The sequence below is a fragment of the Benincasa hispida genome, unplaced genomic scaffold (assembly GCF_009727055.1).
Source record: "Benincasa hispida cultivar B227 unplaced genomic scaffold, ASM972705v1 Contig285, whole genome shotgun sequence".
Taxonomy (NCBI): domain Eukaryota; kingdom Viridiplantae; phylum Streptophyta; class Magnoliopsida; order Cucurbitales; family Cucurbitaceae; genus Benincasa; species Benincasa hispida.
The window spans coordinates 565,221-584,890 of record NW_024064780.1 but is presented as its reverse complement, the minus strand read 5'-3'; the positions used below and the strand labels follow the sequence as shown (position 1 = coordinate 584,890).

Here is a 19,670-nt window from a genome sequence, read left to right as displayed (position 1 = left end):
TGAATATTTCATTTGTTCTTCTTTTTCCAAAAAACAAAGAACAGCTTGGGTCAGATGCATACTTTAGTTACAATACAATTTAAAGTTTTGAAAAAGAGAACCAATACACAAGAATAGCCAATTCAATAAAACGAAAGTAGTTGCCCATTTTTTTGGAGCATCAAATATATGAATGAGTTCAAATTATAGCAAATTACGAACCCGTAAAACCTTTTTCTGTTTCTTAACTAACATAAGAACTACTAACCTGAGAATTGTTCAATTGGTTTGACATCTCATGTATCACTTTATCAGTTGTAAGTTACGGAACATAAAGAGCAAACATTCAAGAGGGTAGAAAATGAAATTCCGGTCTATGGTTTATCTAGGTGATGCATGTCAAATATATAAAGTTCTGCACACAAGGTAACCAACTAAACTGGTCAAAGAAATAAACAGCACAAAAGATTAGAATTGAAATAGTTAGTAGATGCCAGATACAATCCTTCAGTGCTTCTGGATCATCAAGCACTAGAAGTGAAAATAAACTCAATCACATGCCAGTTCTACATGTTCCATGATGAACAATAATCAAGATATATGTTAAACAACTAGGAAATGAATTTTAAAGATCCAAAGGAAGATTACAAAAGTACTTTCCAATCGAGATTGATTAGAAAAGCTGAACAAAAGTCATGAAGGGAAGAGCTTTTGCTCACATTACACCATAAAACCCTTTACTTTACCAGCAAAAGAGAAATACGTAAAATATGTAAAAGAAAAAATATATTTTATAAGAACAGAGATAAGGGTTACACCATGAGAGGCCAGAAATCTTGAGATAGATCCAGCTTAAGCAAAAAGAGGAGTAGAGAAGAAGTTGGTTAACACATGATGGGAAGGGAGAAAAATAAGCGGGTTCTTCTGTCGAATTCAACATCAATACATTCCACAGTTGGTCTAACAACTCAAAACTGAAGCCTTTATACCTGACTGGAGTCTATCCAACAACTTAAGAGTCATTCACATGATCCACAGCCCGGCCCTATTTCTTGACATCCATAAGATGCGGATAATGTTTTACGTAACAAATAACAATGCCTCGAATTTATGTACATCTGCCCCTATGTTTGAAGACATCTTGACCCTACTAGTTATAAGTTCAGGAATGAGGACTAATTCCTTTAAGTACAGGGCTAACCAAAATTTTTAAAGCAAGGACTCTATTTGAATTTCTATTCCTTCTACCTACTTAAAAGATCCTTGAATTTGGTCATAGATCATGGCTATAAACCTCCAAAGCATGTGCTTTAACAAGGCAAAGGATAACAGATTCTCATAAGTTGGCATACAAAATAACATGCTAGGAATGGAACATCCCAAACATCTACACTGCACCACAAACCTCACCACGGTATCCAATGAAGACAAACTTAAAACCTTCAAATCTGGTTCATTATAAATACAAGGAATGCACAGATTTCCAACAGAGAGACAAACCATGGTCCTGTGGTAAATCAGTACTAAAACTTACAAACTACAATGTTTCCTCAGAATTCATAACAAAAAAGAATGTTCAAAAGCTAAATGGTAAAGGAGAACAAAGAAGATTTACAACTGACTTCCTGCAGCTTCACAGCCTTACAGCTAAAAACTAAACTTTGTCATCGCAGAACCTCAAAGAAGGTATAGTATCTCAAATACAGAAAGGTGTAAGTTTTAAAAGCATCTGTGCACCCGCCCACGCGTAGGAGATCCCTTCTACATCAAATTCAGAGGGATCTACCTTGAGTAAACTAATTTTCCTTTTCACAAAAAAGCAAAATTATATCGAATAGAAATGGGGTCTAGAACCAACCTTTAGATGCAAATTTTTTGACTCGATCCAATGCATTAGATACTCTTACATCATGGTAATGAATCCTTTACACATCTTAAACACATACAATATAATTAACCCTAAGACACCTAAAATATATCGGGAGGATTTAAATATATAACATATGCACATAGGTTTTTAATCTCATGAGGCTAATATGGAAAGATAAGGCTAAACCAAATGAAACAAGAGAAGATTAATCTTTCAAATCTTACAAACTAAACAAGCCATGGTGAACATAAAGACACCATCTCAATCTCTCTAATTTAAAGACCCCCAAGAAATATCAAACCATTGCAAGACAATAAATCGTGGGAGAAGCTACTCATTTTTCTGCACTTCAAGCTAAGAAACACATACAAATCATCAAATTCTAAGTTACCCAGAAAACCACAGTTTTCAATACACTTCGAATCCATCCAGAAATATCTCATCATAATCCTAAATCTTTCCAAATAATATTAGCATTACTTGGGAAAGAATGCGAACATCACCCGCATCCATCCCACCAAAATCCAACCAAGTCTTGTAATCTGAAACCAATTAACAGAAATGGGAAAAAGGAAAAGAAAAAACAACAACAAAGATCACCACAAATTACTTCATAAATTCATTCCAGTAAAGCACATCAAACCAATTTTGCATTACTTCCCTCCTCATTTAGCCACCATTCGAGCAATGAAATCCTCATACCGAATTCTTCCATCGGATCCAACCTCAACTTCTCGAATCCACTCATCAAACTCCGACGGCTCAAGCTTCTCACCTATACTCGTCAAAATGTGTCGGAGCTCCGACACGAGGACATAGCCGGTGTTGTCCTTATCGAGAACCTTAAAGGCGTCGCGAAGCTGGCGATCAAAGGGTTCAGGCTTCATGTGCTTGGACATGATCTCAAGAAAGCGATTGAAATCAAAAGGAGCAGTGAGATTCTCTTCGGCGATTATGGCTTTGAGTTGGGCTTGAGTGGGGTTGCCCCCGAGAGAACGCATTAGAATCCCGAGCTCCGATGGGGCGATCCGGCCGTCGCCGTCGGTATCGAAGAGGGTAAAGGCCTCTCTCATGGAGGACTTCTGATCATCGCTCAGATCTTTCCCCATCTCCGGTTTCGATTTAGGTTTGAATCTTCACAGAGCTTTAATTTTTCTTTTTCTTTTTCCCTTTGACGCTCGTCTGAGAGTGGGAGGAGACGTTTTTTTTTTCTTCCTTTTTTTTATTTTTTTATTTTTTGTGTTTTATCTTTGGATTGGATTTTGTTTAAAGGAACGGGAAAATGGAAATTAAGACTCAAAAAATTAAAAATAATAATGAGTAAAGCTTGGCTGTGGTGGTACTGCAATTGCCGTTTAAAAATAAATTTTAAAACAGTGAAACAAAGGACGTGTCATTAATATTCAAAATAGAAAACAAAAATGTGAAATAGTTCTGATTGTCTTGAATTTGATAAACATAATCCTAGGCAACAACAAATATAGAGAAAATGTAATATAATAATAATATATAATACAATATACGAATATATAAAATAAATAAATAACAAAAAATGGATTTCTTCACTTTCTTCAATCTTTTTGGATTGATGACCAATATGGGATAACACAAGAGGTAATGGATAAGTGACACATGACCAATGGACATTAATAATGGGCACTATATTATACCTAATTTAACATATTTATAATACTCCCCTTTAGATACCCATTATATATATGAAATATGTCTAGTTAAAACCTTACTGCCAAAAATATACTGAAAAAAAAAATCCTAATGAAGAAAAAAGAGTACATGTTTCATATAATCTGATACTCTTAAAAAGTATATTTACTCCCTCTCGTAGAAACATCACTTGAGATTTCTAAATCATCGCATTCCAGAGTTGTGCACCAGTTTTTCAAATGTTGCAATAGGTAATGTCTTTGTAAATAAGTCTACCAGGTTATCTTTCGAACAAATTTGTTGTATAGTGATGTCGTCATTTTCTTCAAGATCATGTGCGTAGAAAAACTTCGGTGAAATATGTTTTGTTCTATCTTCCTTAATATACCCTTCTCCGATTTGGGATATGTATGTCGTGTTGTCTTCATATAATATCGTTGGAAGATTTTTACTATAAGACAAACCATATGTTTCACAAATATGCTGAGTCATTGATCTTAGACATATACATTATCGACTAGCCTCGTGAACTGTAAGAGTTTCAGCATGATTTAAGGGAGTGGTTGTTAAGGTCTGTTTCACTGATCGCCGTGATATAACAGCTCCTTCACATGTGAACAGATAATCTTTTGAAATCTAGCTTTGTGTGTGTAACGACCTGACTTTCTAATATACTTCTAGAATGCTTCTACATGCATGCATACACTTGAAAACATATTTCTAGAAGAAAATTTCAAAAAAGGAAAAAAAAATCATTAAATGAAGCTCTAGATTAATAAAATAAAATAGAGTCACTATTTGAGGTACCCCTAATCCACTCTAAAATAAAATAAATAAATAAATAACCAAAACAATTGAATAATTTAAATATTTGACTCTAAAACAAAATATAACACTTTAAGAAAATCATGTGCGGAAGCGATGTCAAGTCTCAATGGCTCTGCCACAGATTCCTCTTGTCATTCGACAGTTTATCTTTACCTTTACTTAGAAAAAAAACATGAAGAGAAAATATTAAGTATAAAAATACTTCTCACTACTGGGCCCACTAGGTGAACGTGTTAGTCTTCCTAACAAGACAAATGTGTACTTCCCGACATAGGCATGAGCATACGTATAAGGGGCAAACCTGAAGGCACGCTTTCATAAGTAGTGGCTTCGAAGAGTCACCAAAAATCATAATTATAGGTAGCGATCCCATAAGAACGTCAATGCATGCACAGGGGATGTACACAACTCCTTAGGAATGCTAACAGATACCATCAATCTAACATAGTCATAAACATGCAGTCATAGTCTTAGAACATACTCAATAATTTTCAAATTAGTCTCAACAGTCCATCCATCATTCAAACATAGTTCACATAGTAACATATTTTTCGTAATATAAATACAGATTTCCAGAATACCCTAAATAGTCCAACCATGGCAAGTCATAGCAATTCAACCAATCAAAATAGAATGATGTTTGTAGTGCAATCACAATTTTAACACCAACTTGGATTTGAGAGTGGACCGATAGTAAATCACTTACCTTAGAGTAAATCCAAATGATCTCTTCCATTTGCTTACCAAACTTCTTGATCCAAAGCCTCCATAATCAGTTTCAACTCATAAAGCATAAATTCTCAACACACTTTACCTCAGTTATCTTTAAACCAATTACCAAATGGAGATCAAAATAAGATCAATCCAATATTCCACTTAAAGACGTCCACCAAGTAGTCCAACCTATGCACAAATGACCAGTAAGACTTAATGACTTATTTCCTAACAATCAAACTTAAGATAAAACGGTCCCAAAGCCTTAAGACCTTCAAAAACTCAACGGCTTCTTAACAGTGTCTCAAAGTCCTTCAAAGCTCCAATCTAACACAAGCATTAGGAGTAACAAACTTAAACCAACGCAAAGTTTAATGGGTAATCTACAATTAAACAAGAACCGACAAAACTCACCAAGGAAATTTCTTCAAAATTCTTCAATTCTTCCATAACATTAAACCTAAGATCAAGGTGGCGTGAGAAAACTGAAATTAGACCAACCTGCCATGGACACACTTGAAACTCAATTAAACTAACCACACCAACAGATCGAAAAAAACCCTAACGAAATCTCATCAACTCACAAAAACATATCAAACTCTAAAAATTCGACAATGTAAAGTGATGACTCAGTGGCAGCAACCAGCGACCGACGAAGGATGAGTTCGGCGGACCAAACATCGGATGTTGCAATTGTTGGGATTGGTGTCTTAAATCTCCTTGTAACCTCGTAGTTTATAAACTCTGTATAAACATATTGTTGTTAATAAAATAAGTGTTATTTTATAAGCATATACTCAATCCAATAAACTAAGATCCTAGGTTATTTTATGTAATTTAAACAAGTATGTAGAGACATACAAGTAGATATTGTTTAAATAATAACCTAGACGGTTTGTAGTAGATGGATAAGGTTGGGTACCTTATCCTAGTGACACTATGAATATGACCTGCTTTGTAGGTGTTACAAGTGTTGTAAAGTGCTACAAGTGATATGATCCTGATCATTCATGTAAAGACATGTGAGCAGGGATATTCTATATAAAGAGTTTGTATAAATCGGACTACGAAATAATTAGTCTCTTTATATAACGCCATTAATAATATAGACTTATATTTCACTAGGATGTAGGGTTGGCAACGGGACTGGGCTGAGGCGGGGGGCATTTCCTGTCCCTGGCTCCGTGGGGGAAATTATCCCTCATCCCCGCCACTTGAAGGCGGGGACAGGGGCAGGGATTCCCCGTCGGGGAAATAGGGTCCCCGCGGGGATTCTTCATGGGGGATTCCCCATTTTTTTAATTAAATTTGATTAGTCCACAAAAAATCCATTAAATAATTTATCGAATTCCTTTTTTTTTTAATTCAAGTGATTTTATTTAAAATTTGACTAATGCACAACAAAACTGAAACAAAAAACAGTAGACTATCATATGAAATAAAAATAATCGCCAATCAATTGACAATTTTAAAAGCTAAAAAATCCATTAAATAATTTTACAACTTAAAATTCAATAAAAGTTTGAATAAGGAAGTCAATTAGAGGCAAAACATCTTATACATTCAAATATTAATAATAGCTTAAAATTCAATAAAACTCGTCATTCTCTCTCAACACTTCACAATCAATCTTTCACCTTTTTTGGCATCATCCCATCTTTAGTTGTATCATTCCTACTTTAAAATGTAATAACAAATGAATAGTTACAAAAAAAAAAAAAAAAAAAAAAGAACAGACAACCGAATAATGTTTTAATCATTGAACATACTTAGTCACCACGCCATCTTTCACTCAGAATTGTCTGGCATCTTCTAAAACAGTTGCTAAATGTGTAACCATTTCTTTTTCGGGCTAGTAACCTACATTGTCAAAAGAAATTGCAACTAAAGAAAATATTTATTATATATATTAAATGATAGAAAGGATGTAAAACCAATAAACAAACTAACCTGTCAAAACTTCAGTTGCAACCAATTTTGAAGTGCCACATCAAAAGCCTCTAATCGTCTTTGGATGTGAAGTTTGTTAACGATGTGGGTCACAATTCTACCACAGGTACTAAAAGCAGACTCTTGATTGCAAATAGATAATGAGGATTGGTTTAATATGTCTTGCAATTTCTCTGGTAAAATTGGATACTTGACACCATTCAATTTCATCCAACTTCAAAATGTCAAAATCCGGATTTCGAGGTAGACAGGTTCATTCAAATATACATCAAACTGTTGCTTCTGATTCATATATTATGGAAATTTGAATACAAACAAGTCATAATCATTAAAATCATCAAATTCGATCATTTTGTAGGTTTCTTTTTCGTGCCTCAGTACCTTAACATTGTCAAAAAATTGCAATAGAAAGAAAATATTTATTAATATATTAAATGATAGAAAGAATGGTAAAACAAAAATAAACAAACTAACCCTGTCAAAACTTCAGTTGCAATCCAATTTTTGAGTGCAAATCAAAGCCCTAATCGTCTTTGGATGAAGTTTGTTACGATGTGGGCTCACAATCCTAACCCACAGGTAACTAAAAGGCAGACTCTGATGCAACACTAATAATGGGATGGTTTTAATATGTCCTCTTGCAATTTCTTGTAAAATTGGATACTTGACACCATTCAATTTCCATCAACTCAAAATGTCAAAATCGGATGTTCGAGGTAAGACAGGTTCATCCAAATATACATCAAACTGTTGCTTCTGATTCATATTATTGGAATTTGATACAAACAAGTCATAATCATTAAAATCATCAAATTCGATATTTTGTGAGGTTTCATCTAAATTTCTAGCGTGATAATCATCACTTTCACCTTCATGCTTCAGCTAATATTCTATTTCCAAATCTGAACAAATTTTTTTAATCTTTTCCACTTCAAGAAAAAAACTATCTCCATAAATTCTGGGGAAGTAAAACTCAATCAACTTTAATTTGTAATGTGGATCTAAAATTGCAGCTATGACCATTACCCCATGAATTGTCTTCCAATACTTATCAAACTTTGACATCATATTTGAAGCCATGTCTCTGATCTTTTGAATGCCAGAATTAGTCCACTCAGAAATAGCCAATTTTAATTTACAAATTTTTGGGAAAAAAAGATTAACAGTAGGATATTTGGATCCAGAAAATATTTCAGTCACGTGATGAAATATTTTCAGTTTCTCACATATCTCTTTTGGTAATACCCAATCTTGATCCAAAGGCAAACACTTGTACTTTGGTTCTCATTGTTTTAATCGATAAAAAACCGCTTTGTACTTTAATGCAGTGGTTAACATAAAATAGGTAGAATTCCACCTAGTACAACAATCAAAACTCAACATCTGACCATCATAAACATTCAACTGTCGAGCAGTTTCCTCAAATTTCTTTTTCTATCAAGTTCAGAATATGAGCACAACACTGCATATGAAATAAACTCCCATCCAATATTAAGTTTCCACACAAACTATCAACAAGCATATTAACCAAAGAGTCATTGATATTACAATTATCTACAGTTACTGATGACAATTTTCGATCAATATTCCAATCTAACAGACATTCCATTATTTCTTCATGAAGCATCTCAGAAGTGTATGGAGAAGGGACATATATAAACCTGATTATTTTGTTTTGCAAAACCCAACTATCATCAATAAAATGAGTAGTGACGGCCATATAACCTTTTGTTTGGTGGTTGGAAGTCCACATGTCCATTGTCAGGGCAATCTTTCCTTTGATCTCATTCAACAATGCCATGGTTTTCAACTTTTCAGTCTCATAAATTTTCAAAATCTTCTTCTTTATTGTGTTTCTTGACACCATCTTAAATAATGGTTAGATGACATTACAAAATTCCCTAAAACCTTTATGCTCAACTATTGAGAGAGGATATTCATGTCTTATTATCATCCTAGCTAATGCTTTTTTTGCAACTTTCTGATCGAAGTTATATAAACTCAATGTATTGTTCTTCTCTTTATTAGGATTCAATAGAGATTGTCGTATGTCCTTTTGTCCTTTATATAGATATATCTTAATATGATCGTGCAAATGTTTGGTTCCATTTTTACTTTCACCCCTAATTTTCGTTTGCAGTAATTACAAATCGCTTTGTCTACTCCATCTATTTTTTGTTTCTTAAAATGGTTCCAAACAACCGATGTCAATCTCCTCTTTAAATATCCCTTCTCAATATCCTCATCAAGAACAACACAATTATCAACATTCAAATTATCATCATTCGATGAGCATGGAGTTAAATTTGGGGTTGGATATGGGATTGGAATTGGAATTGAATTTGAAGAATCTTTATTTGTAGAAGGTGATGACGACATTGTTTTCAACCTACCAAAAATTTAATTTAAAAACCCCTCTTCAGACTTGGACTTTATTTTTAAAGCATTCAAACATATTCAAAGCATTCAATGGTTCAACCCCAAAATTGAAAGCATTCAAATTTCAAACATACACAAACATATTCAAGCCTAAAATTCAAAACATTGAAATATCAAATATACACGAACATATTTTCAAATATATTCAAGCCTAAAATTCAAAACATTCAAATATCAAACATACACAAACATATTTCTCAAACATATTATTTACTAATTTCAAGCATACTTTTCAAAAATATCAAACGGCCAAAGAAGAGAACAAAAGGAAATTTTTATCGGCACCAACTTGAACTTTGAAGTCTTGAAAGTTGAACGGAAAGATCTCGCCTCTCGAAATAGCACAAATCTGTTTTTTTCAAAAGAAAAACAACACAGAAGTTAGAACAGTCAAAATATATAAAAAAACAAAGACTCATTATCAAATGGCCAAACACAGAAGTTAGATCTTCACCTGAAATGTCGCCAGACGGACTTCGATTTAGTAGGTTGGATTTAGGGATTTTTCAACGCGTCCCGTCTTCAACGGAGGCTAGAGCCTGGGACTTTAAAACGAAGGCAGACTTCAACGGAGGATGGGACTTCTCAACGGAGGTTGGGATTGTTCAACTTCAAAGTTCAACTTCAGTAGGCTGGAGTAGTGGAGCAGACAGAATCGGGGTCTTCAAGTTCCAAATAAAATGGAGCGGACGGACAGAGCAGTGGAGGCTGTAGAGCGGAAGCAGTAGGCTGGAGAGTGGAGGAATTTTGGGATTTTTCATTTCAATTTTTAGTAGCAGTAATAAGTTTAGGGATTTAGGGATTTGGGCTTTTGGGCTTTTTCATTTTGGATCTTTTTATATATATTCATAATAAATTTATAAAATTATATATATATTCGGGGTCGGGGATTAATCAGGGTAGAGGCGGGGATACTGTCCCCGTCCCTGGACGGAGCCCTGAATAAATTCCCCGGTTTAACCTCATCCCCTGTCGAACCGGGGAATCCCCAACCTGAACAGGGCGGGTCCCCGGTTTTTTTGCCAACCTTACTAGGATGACCATAAGTGACATGACCTGAATCCTGAGTGAATTATGAACTCCTGCTCATGAAGGCGTTCATTTGATTAGAGACTATGACTTATCGTTCATTAGAGGGATCAGTGGTACTTAAGGAGTTAGATTTAATTATAGGGGCAAAACGGTAATTTTGGCTCAACTGTACTTCCGAGTAATTTATGAAGGATCATCGCAGAAATTTATTTGTACTGCAAATGGTGCAGTTGTCGGTCTTTAGTGGAATGACCGACAGTTAATGTATGTTGGGTAATTTAATTAAATAGTTTAATTAATTATCCAAGTACCGTTGGAGCTTCAATCTACAATCTACAAGTTCATAAGGTCCTATCTGTAGCTCAACAGAGATTTTGAGAATTATTTTTGGATTAATTTGAAATGTTCAAATTAATTAAGAGAATTAATTATATATGGTATAATTAATTAAATTAATTATATATGTGATATAATTAATATAATGTATTTGATACATTATAATATAAGGTAATATGAGAGGAATTTGAATATGATTCAAATATTAATTATACGAATGAGATTCATGTAATTAAAGTTAATACAAATATGATTTATATTAAATACCATAAATAAGTTTAGAGAAATTAAATATTTGAATTTGATCCAAATATCCATTATATGAATAAGATTCATATAAGTGAGTTTTCTGTAAATATGATTTATATTAAATTTCATGTATAGTTGAGAGAAAATTCATTTAAAGATTATATTATATTTGATACAATAAATAACTATAGATTATTTGTTATATGGGATATAACATATAGTTTATATATGTATAATAAGGTAATTATGATACGTAATTAATTAAAGGAGGGAGTTGACTCCCTCAACCAAATACGTGAAGAGAGGGGTGAGAGAAAGGCATTGTCTTGCTAATATTCATCTTTCTCTATGAGAGAATAGTTCTCTCTAAAACAAAGGACGAAAACAGAAGAAAAGTTATTCTCCTCCCTCTCCTCCTCTCCATCTCCTTTCCTCTTCTAAAACCCTAAGTCAGGGTCATTCTTAATCTTTAAGGAGAATACGAGAATTCCTAAAAAGAATACATGACTTGTTCGAAGGATTCTTGAAGAATAAGGGTTTCTGAAACTCTAATTTTTCCTTTATTAATGCAACTATAATTTATGTAAATGCATATATGAAAAATGACTTTGGGATGATCTTGCTTCAAGTTCCTTCAAAGTTCCCTCCTCATAAAGTTGGTTCAGCAGAATAGACAACTCGACGAAAACTCACGGCAATGACCCGCGCTGAGCACAGGCTACGGATGGCAGCGCGACTTCAGATTTAGTGGTTAAACTCCAGCAACGGCGGTGGCTGGAGATCAGGTGGTCGCGACTGGATCACGACGCCAGGCAGTGGCTGGAGTCGAGCTTGCGCGAATCAGACCGAGCATGGGAAGCGACAACCGGCGCGGTTGGAGACGACTTGGACAGCGGCCACGAACGAACGACAGCTACCCTCACGACAGCACGAACAAAATAGAAGAGATGAGGAAGGTTTCGGCGTCGTGGGCTGGAGGAGAAGAAGAAGAAAAATAAAATAAAAAATGAAAATATTTCTCTGGCACACTTCCCAAGGCAATCCTATATATTATTTATTTATTTAAACCCTAAGATAAACATATTTATATATATATATATATTATTTACTTTAACCCCAACTCCCTCATAAAACAAATATAAAATATATATTTATTCTTATTTTCCAATTCCAAAAAGGAAATCCCCCAAAACTTTCAACCAACAACCCAAAACTCCAATTCAAATCTTCAACACATTTTAGAAAAAAACAAACATAAATATACTATTATTACTTTTTTTTCCTCCACCCTAAAATAAAACCCAATTTTTTTCAATAGCAAAATCCTCAATTAACCTAAGCTAAAACGAATTGCATTTACCTTAACATTTTGGGACATCACAATATGGATCAGGTAAATATCCAAAATCTCCATAACCAATTAGATCAAAATTTGATTTATTTGAATAAAATAAACTAATGTTGATCGTTCCTCGGAGATAACAAAGTATATTATTAATTCCATTCCAATGTCTTTTTATTGGAGAATAACTATATTTTGCTAATAAATTTACTAAAAATGTAATATCTGATTTTGTATTATTAACAACAAGATACGTAACTGCACCAATTGTTCTAAAATATGGTACTTGACCAAGAAGTTCTTCATTATCAACTCAATGTCGAAATATATCTTTCTTCACATTTAGTAAATGAACTTTCATTGGAATGTTCAATGGATGTGTTTTGTCCATATAAAATCTTTTCAAAACTTTTCCTTGACTGATGAACAAATATCCCATCTACAAAATGCTCAATTTGCAAGCCACGTCAAAATTTTATTTTTATGTTTTCCTAAGATATTATATTGTCTTTGAAAGCTCTTCAAGAGTCTCAATTATATTTAAGTCATTGACATATACAATTATAATAGCAAATTCTGGCTGTGATTTTTTTTATAAAAACACATAGACATATTGGATTGTTTTGATATTCTTCTTTCAACAAATATCCACTCAGGAGATTGTACCACGTTCATCCTAATTGTTTCAATCCATATAGCAATCTCTATAACTTTATTGAATATAAATCCAGGGAATTTGATTTATATGTTTTAGTTACCTTAAGTCCTTATGCGATTATCATATAAATATCACCATAAAAAAGATCCATATAAATATGTTGTGACTACATCCATAAGATGCATATCCAGACTTTCATACATAGTCAGACTAATTAAATATCTTAGTGTAATTGCATCCACCACCGGAGAATACGTCTCCTTATAATCAATACTAGGTATTTGTGAAAAACTTTTTGCAACTAGTCTTGCTTTATATCTCGTGACCTCATTATTTTCATTTCTTTTCCTTACAAATACCCATTTGTATCCTATAGATTTGATAGTGTTCAGACTACTGGTAAAAAAAACCCGACATTTTGAAAGTGGGTTTAATTATATCTCAATTGTTTCTTTCCACTGAAGCCAATCTTTTCTATGTCGACATTCTTCTACAAATTTTGGTTCAAAATCATCATTTTCAGATATAATATAAGAGCAACATTATATGAAAAAATGTTGTCAATAACTACATGAGTTCGGTTTCATCTTTTTCCTGTCATGACATAGTTTATTAAAATTTCATTATTATCTTTATGTATTCTACCTTCCTCATTAGTCATGCCATGAATTTCTTCATGGATATTTTACATCCTCAACCAAGTCTTCTTGACAATTATTTTTCTTTTTCGAGGATTTTTATCTTTAGAACCCACTAGTCTACCACACTTCTACCATGTTTCAGACTCATTAGTGACAACTTGCTGTGTTGGGATATCAATATTTGATGGAACATTTGCAGCTGGTATATGTGACTTAGTTACTTTTGTTGCATCTATAAATGCATTTGGTAATTGATATGTTATATTTTGCAAATGAATTATCTTTTGACCTTCAAGTTCACATTGATCTGTACGGGGATCTAAATGAAACAATAACGATGCATTCCATGTAATTTATTTTTTCAACTTCTTAATTCCTCCCATAATATTGGAAAATTTGTCTCATTAAAATGACAATCAGTAAATCATGCGTAAATACATCACTCGTCAGGGGTTTAAGATATTTGATAATTGATGGAAAATCATATCCAATGTATATTCCTAACCTCTTTTGAGGACCCACTTTAGTACGTTGTGGTGAAGCAATTATATACTGCACATCAAAAAAATTCTTAGATGGAAAATATTTGGCTCATGGCCATAAGCTAATTGTAATGGCGAGTACTTGTGAAAAGATACTGACTTAATGAGTACAAATGACGCTGCATGCAAAATAACATATCTCCATAGAGATGTAGGAATCTTAGCTCCTATAAGCAATGACCTAGCAATTAACTCCAAACGTTTTATGAACGACTCTGCTAAACCATTTTGTGTATGAACACGAGCTATGTGATGTTCAACACTTATCCTAACTGACATATAATAATTATCAAAAGCTTGAGATGTAAATTCACCAGCATTACCAAGACGAATGGTCTTAATTGTATAATCATAAAATTGTGCTCTTAACTTAATTATTTGGGCAAGTAATCTTGCAAATACAAGACTTGATAATAAGTACACGTGTGACCATTTGCTGGATGCGTCTATTAATATCATAAAATATCTAAGATCCACTTGATGGGTTAATAGGTTTGGATATATCACCATGAATTCATTCTAAAAATGTAGATGATTCAATCCCTACTTTGATTGGTGATGGTCTAATAATTAATTTGCCTTGAGAGCAAGCATCATATGATAATTTATTAGATTGAAGAATTTTATGGCTCTTTAATGGATGTCTATTTGAATTCTCAATAATTCTTCTCATCATTATAGACCTTGGATGACCTAATCTGTCATGCCAAATTGTAAATATGTCTGGATTCATGAACTTTAATTTCATTGTTGTATATGTTTCAATTGATCACATATGAGTATAATATAATCCAGAAGATAAAGCATGCAACTCTTCCAATATATGTTTTTTATATGAGACAGTAGATGTTATATAAAGATACTCCATATTATTTTTTTATTAGTCTCAATATGATAATCATTGCAACGTATATTTTAAAAATAAGTAGATTCCTCTTTGATTGACTAGAAAACAATGCATTTTCAATTGTAAATTTTGTTCCTCTAGGCAAAATAATTTTTTTCCCCAAACCCTTCAATTAGGTTTGCAGAACCTGATATTGTATTGATTTTTACTTCCATAATTGTCAGTTTGGAAAAATATTTATTACTTGTAAGTATTTTATGTGTAGTTGTACTGTCTACCAGACATAGATCTTCTTTACTCATTTTCGAGTCGCCCAACATATGAAAATGATATAGGTTTCTTCATTAAAAGAAAATAATTACAATAAAGAAAAACATTTGAAATATACAAAAATTAACATCTACTAAGAGGGAAAAAAACATGGAGATGAATAAAAAAAATAACATTAAGCCTAGATAATTTCAAAGTCAAAGGAAACACTTGATGTTCCATCAATTCTGCCGATTTTCTCTTCAGAAGATTCAAAGAAGTCCCACACATCCAAATTTGTCGTATAAGATGGGTCAAATATCTACTAATTTATCAAATATCTACTTGATAAATTATCTACTAATTTGTCAATAATTTTATTCATGGGAAAAATATGCTTAAAAAACACTGCATCTCTATATTCACACAATGATTTATCATTTAAAGACATAAACCCATATGCAACACTATTCTTAGCATAACCAATAAAAACGCAGTCAAAAGTCTTAGATCCTACTGTAGGTTTCTTGAATTATGAATATACTACCTTGACTAAACACCCGCACACTCTTAAGTAATCTATATTAGGTGGACATCCCTTCCATAATTCATAGGGAGTCTTATCCAGTTTTTTGTGAAGAACCCGGTTAAGAATAAAACCGGTAGAAAGCATAGCTTCCTCCTACATGTTATCAAACAGTCCAGACCTTAATAACACAACATTCATCATTTTTTTTAAGTTCCATTTTTATATTATGCTATGCCATTTTGTTGAGGTGAATACAGAGTGATAACTTCATGAAGGATACCATTTAATTCAAAGAATTCCTTAAGGAAAATGTCACTATATTCATCTTCTCTATCAGATCTAATTTTTTTTTTTTTTAATATAATTAATTTTCTACTCCAGCTCTAAATTTCACAAACATGCTATTAGCTTCATCCTTTAATTTTAGAAGGTAAATTTTTGTATATCTAGAACAGTCATCAACAAAAGATTTATAATATTTTTTACCACCTCCACTCACAGTGCTTCTAAAATCAGTTAGAATTGTGTGAATTGGCTCAAGTAATTCAATACTACGAGTTGTTATTGATTTAAAAGGTTTTTTTTCCCGTAAATTTGGTTTTCACACATATTGGGGATCTATAAATTTCATGTGAATTAGATACATTAATAAGATGCAAATTTTTAAGCATTTTGATTGATGCAATATTAACATGTCCTAATCTACCATACCACACAACAAATGATTCGACCATATAAACAAAACGAGAGGCGTTTTCATTCGTGATAATAAGAGCATAAACAACATTCAGAACAATCAAGCCATCAGATAGATATCTCGTACCAACAAAGTCACCATTTTTTGTGATGATAGCCTTGTCAGCCTCAAACACAATTCTAAGCCCCATATTGTTCAATAAACTCCCCAACACCAAATTCCTACGCAAAGAAGGAACATAAAATACATCACTAAGGGACAAAGTCTTTCTGCAAGTAAGTTTCAATAAAATCTTCCCTTTTCTAAGAACACCAACAGTTGCCAAATTTTCCATTAAAACACATTCACCACTGTTGGTGTCCTGAAAATTGTGAAAGAGATCCCAGTTTGAATAGAAAATGCCTTGATGCATCAGTGTCCAAGATCCAATTAGACTTGTTCTCCACCAAATTTGCGTCCACCACAACTGCAACAACAATGTCATCTTCAACTGCATTGCCTTATGGAGTAGGTTCGGTAGCGACTAAGTTTTGATCTGGCCTCCATTTTTTTCTGATTTCACTGGTAGGCTTTATGTCCAAGTTTCCACAAATATAACAAATCACCTTGGACTTTTTATTTCGTCCACCAACTGTCTTAAATTGGCCCTTCTTCTGTGATGTCTTTACTATTTGTTTCCCTTTGTTTTTGAACCCGTCTTTCACATTTGAAGATTCAATATGGTTAGCGTTAACCGAATTAACATATGGAGAATTCAACTTATCTTTTTATCTGTTCGCCTTTCTAGTACGCAATGTGATTGATCAACTCCTGAAGTATCAGATCTTTCTTTTTGTGTTTTAGGTGGTTACAGTAGTCACGCCAAAATGGTAGAAAATTTTCAAGTAACATCTGGTTTGAAGGATCTCACACATCTTCATGCCCTTAGACAATACATCGGCCACTAAACTTTCGTACTCGTGAACCTGCTCCATCACGATTTGTCATCAAACATATGGAACTGCAACCATTTATCGACTACATTTGGAAATGCCCCATTCGTCGCCTCCATATTTGGATTCTAGGGTAATCCAGATAACTTAAGCAAATTTTTGGGCGAAAAACAGGTCAAATAGAGAATTTTTCATATGGTTGAGCAGATGGTCACGAATGGTCTTGTTGTCCTTCTCGAACTTGTCAGCATCCATGGTATGAACTGGATCAGTAGCGGTATCCTTGAAAGTTGCTGGATCAGTGATGACAGCAACATCCTTGGGTTTGTCAGGGCTATCCCTATTGAGAATGTAATCCACATTCAGCTATTTAAAGAAGATCAACAACTTCTAAGACCAGTGGCAATAAATTGGCTCCATCGAGTGGCTCAAACTTACTCAGATCTATAAGAACTTTTTCGGATTTGATCGACATATGTGAACATTTGCTTTCAAATTATTAGTAGTTGATATATCCAAAACTTATTTGTTGTGTCGTGGAAATCACTCTCTTGAAAGCAAATTCAGCACGACCGTAGTGCAAATCGTCGTTGCCAATTGCTCCTTAAGGTTAACAGAACACCCCCTTCAGACGTGCACTCATCAGACGAAAGGTTGGAATAGTGAGAAAACAGATTTGCTCATAATCGGGAAAGTGAAAAATAGTGATTGCTAAAGATTTATTTTTCACATATGAGACCTAAGGTTTTGTAAAGCCACAAAGAGGAAGAAGAAGAGTTTCAACGAAAATAAAACGTTTGGAAAAAAATTAAAATCGGATATAGAAAATAAATGGTAAGTGTTTTTGTTTTAAAGTAATTATTCGTAAAAAAATTTAAAACAAAAAGAAATAAAACTATTTCTTTTTTTCACAAGCACAATTGCCTAAGCCCGCCAACCATCCATCTGAACGACAGCATGACACACACATGTCAAAAAAGGCCTTTACTCCCTCTCTATCCACTTTTGCAAGTCCTTAGAAGTAGTTTTCTATATATACCCTATCTACCCACTCCTTAATTCTCCGATGTGGAACAAGTGAAGAGTTACTCCTATGTGGGCTTTTGTAGGCCTTAGATCTAAATGCATGTGGGTCATTCCTAACAGCATGCACCACGTCCCATTCGTCTACTACCTACCTGTCATGTCGGAGGGAATCTCAATCTGCCATTGTTTTCTTCTTCCTCCAATTTTCTTTGTTTTGGGAAAGGATAGATTTCTCCTTCTCTATTTTCCCTTGTTTTTTTGGTATTTCTCCCCATTTATATTTCTGACTCATCGACATTTTTATATTTCGAATTTTTTGTGAAACATTTATATTTTAACTTTTAGCACCACATACTTCACCCTCAACAATCTTTCATCCCTTCATCTCTTTTACCTCTAGTCAATATCCATTTTTCATCATCTTACTCTCTAATTTCCATTTAATTTCTACTCTCTACTTGTGAATACTCACTTAAGATTCTTTGAGAAGCTTTTTTGAGTTGGATTTTCTTTTTTCTTTGATCTTTGTCTCTAAAGTCTAGGGGGTTCTCTATATGGAAAATTTGAGAATTTTTTAAAATATAATTTGATTTTTTTTAATAATGGCTTAATCGTGGATAGGGTCCAAGAGTTCCACCTTACTCGTGGACGAGTATTATGTTGTGATATGACATGGACGAAAAATTTGACCAAATTTGAATTGAAGGAAATCGTAGACCCATCCACGATTTCCTCACCTACTTTTGTCAATGAGACTTTGTTTCTTTTACCACATTATTTTCATAAAAAGTTTTCACACAACCCAAATTTTGTCCTTTTTTTTAAAAGAAAACTATATTATTTGTGGAATTAACCCCTTTTTTTATTTGTTTCTTTTACCACATTATTTTCAGAAAAAGTTTTCACCCCATCCTATTTTTGTCTTTTTTTTTTTTAAAAAAAATCTAAATTACTTCTGGAATTACCCCCTTTTTAAACTTTTATATATATATATATATATATCCTTAACCAATATCTTCCCTTTTAAATTACAAGAATACTAATTTCTTCTTCACATCTTTTTATAAAATAATTATTTCTTCAATAGACTCAATTTAGATTTTAAAAATCCAAAATTAAAAGAAATTCATTTAACATCTTAAATT

General features: G+C 33.2%; 1 protein-coding gene across 1 annotated transcript; it reads right to left on the bottom strand.

Moving 5' to 3' along the window:
* Window positions 1-2,170: 2,170 nt before the first annotated feature.
* On the bottom strand, window positions 2,171-3,114 carry LOC120069241 (probable calcium-binding protein CML13). The gene has a single exon (XM_039020954.1). The coding sequence runs from the start codon at window positions 2,956-2,958 to the stop codon at window positions 2,515-2,517; it is 444 nt and encodes a 147-aa protein (XP_038876882.1). The 5' UTR covers window positions 2,959-3,114; the 3' UTR covers window positions 2,171-2,514.
* Window positions 3,115-19,670: the final 16,556 nt, after the last annotated feature.

Coding starts and splice junctions, on each gene's coding strand:
- LOC120069241 (XM_039020954.1), bottom strand. CDS start 2,958: ATGGGGAAAGATCTGAGCGATGATCAGAAGTCCTCCATGAGAGAGGCC.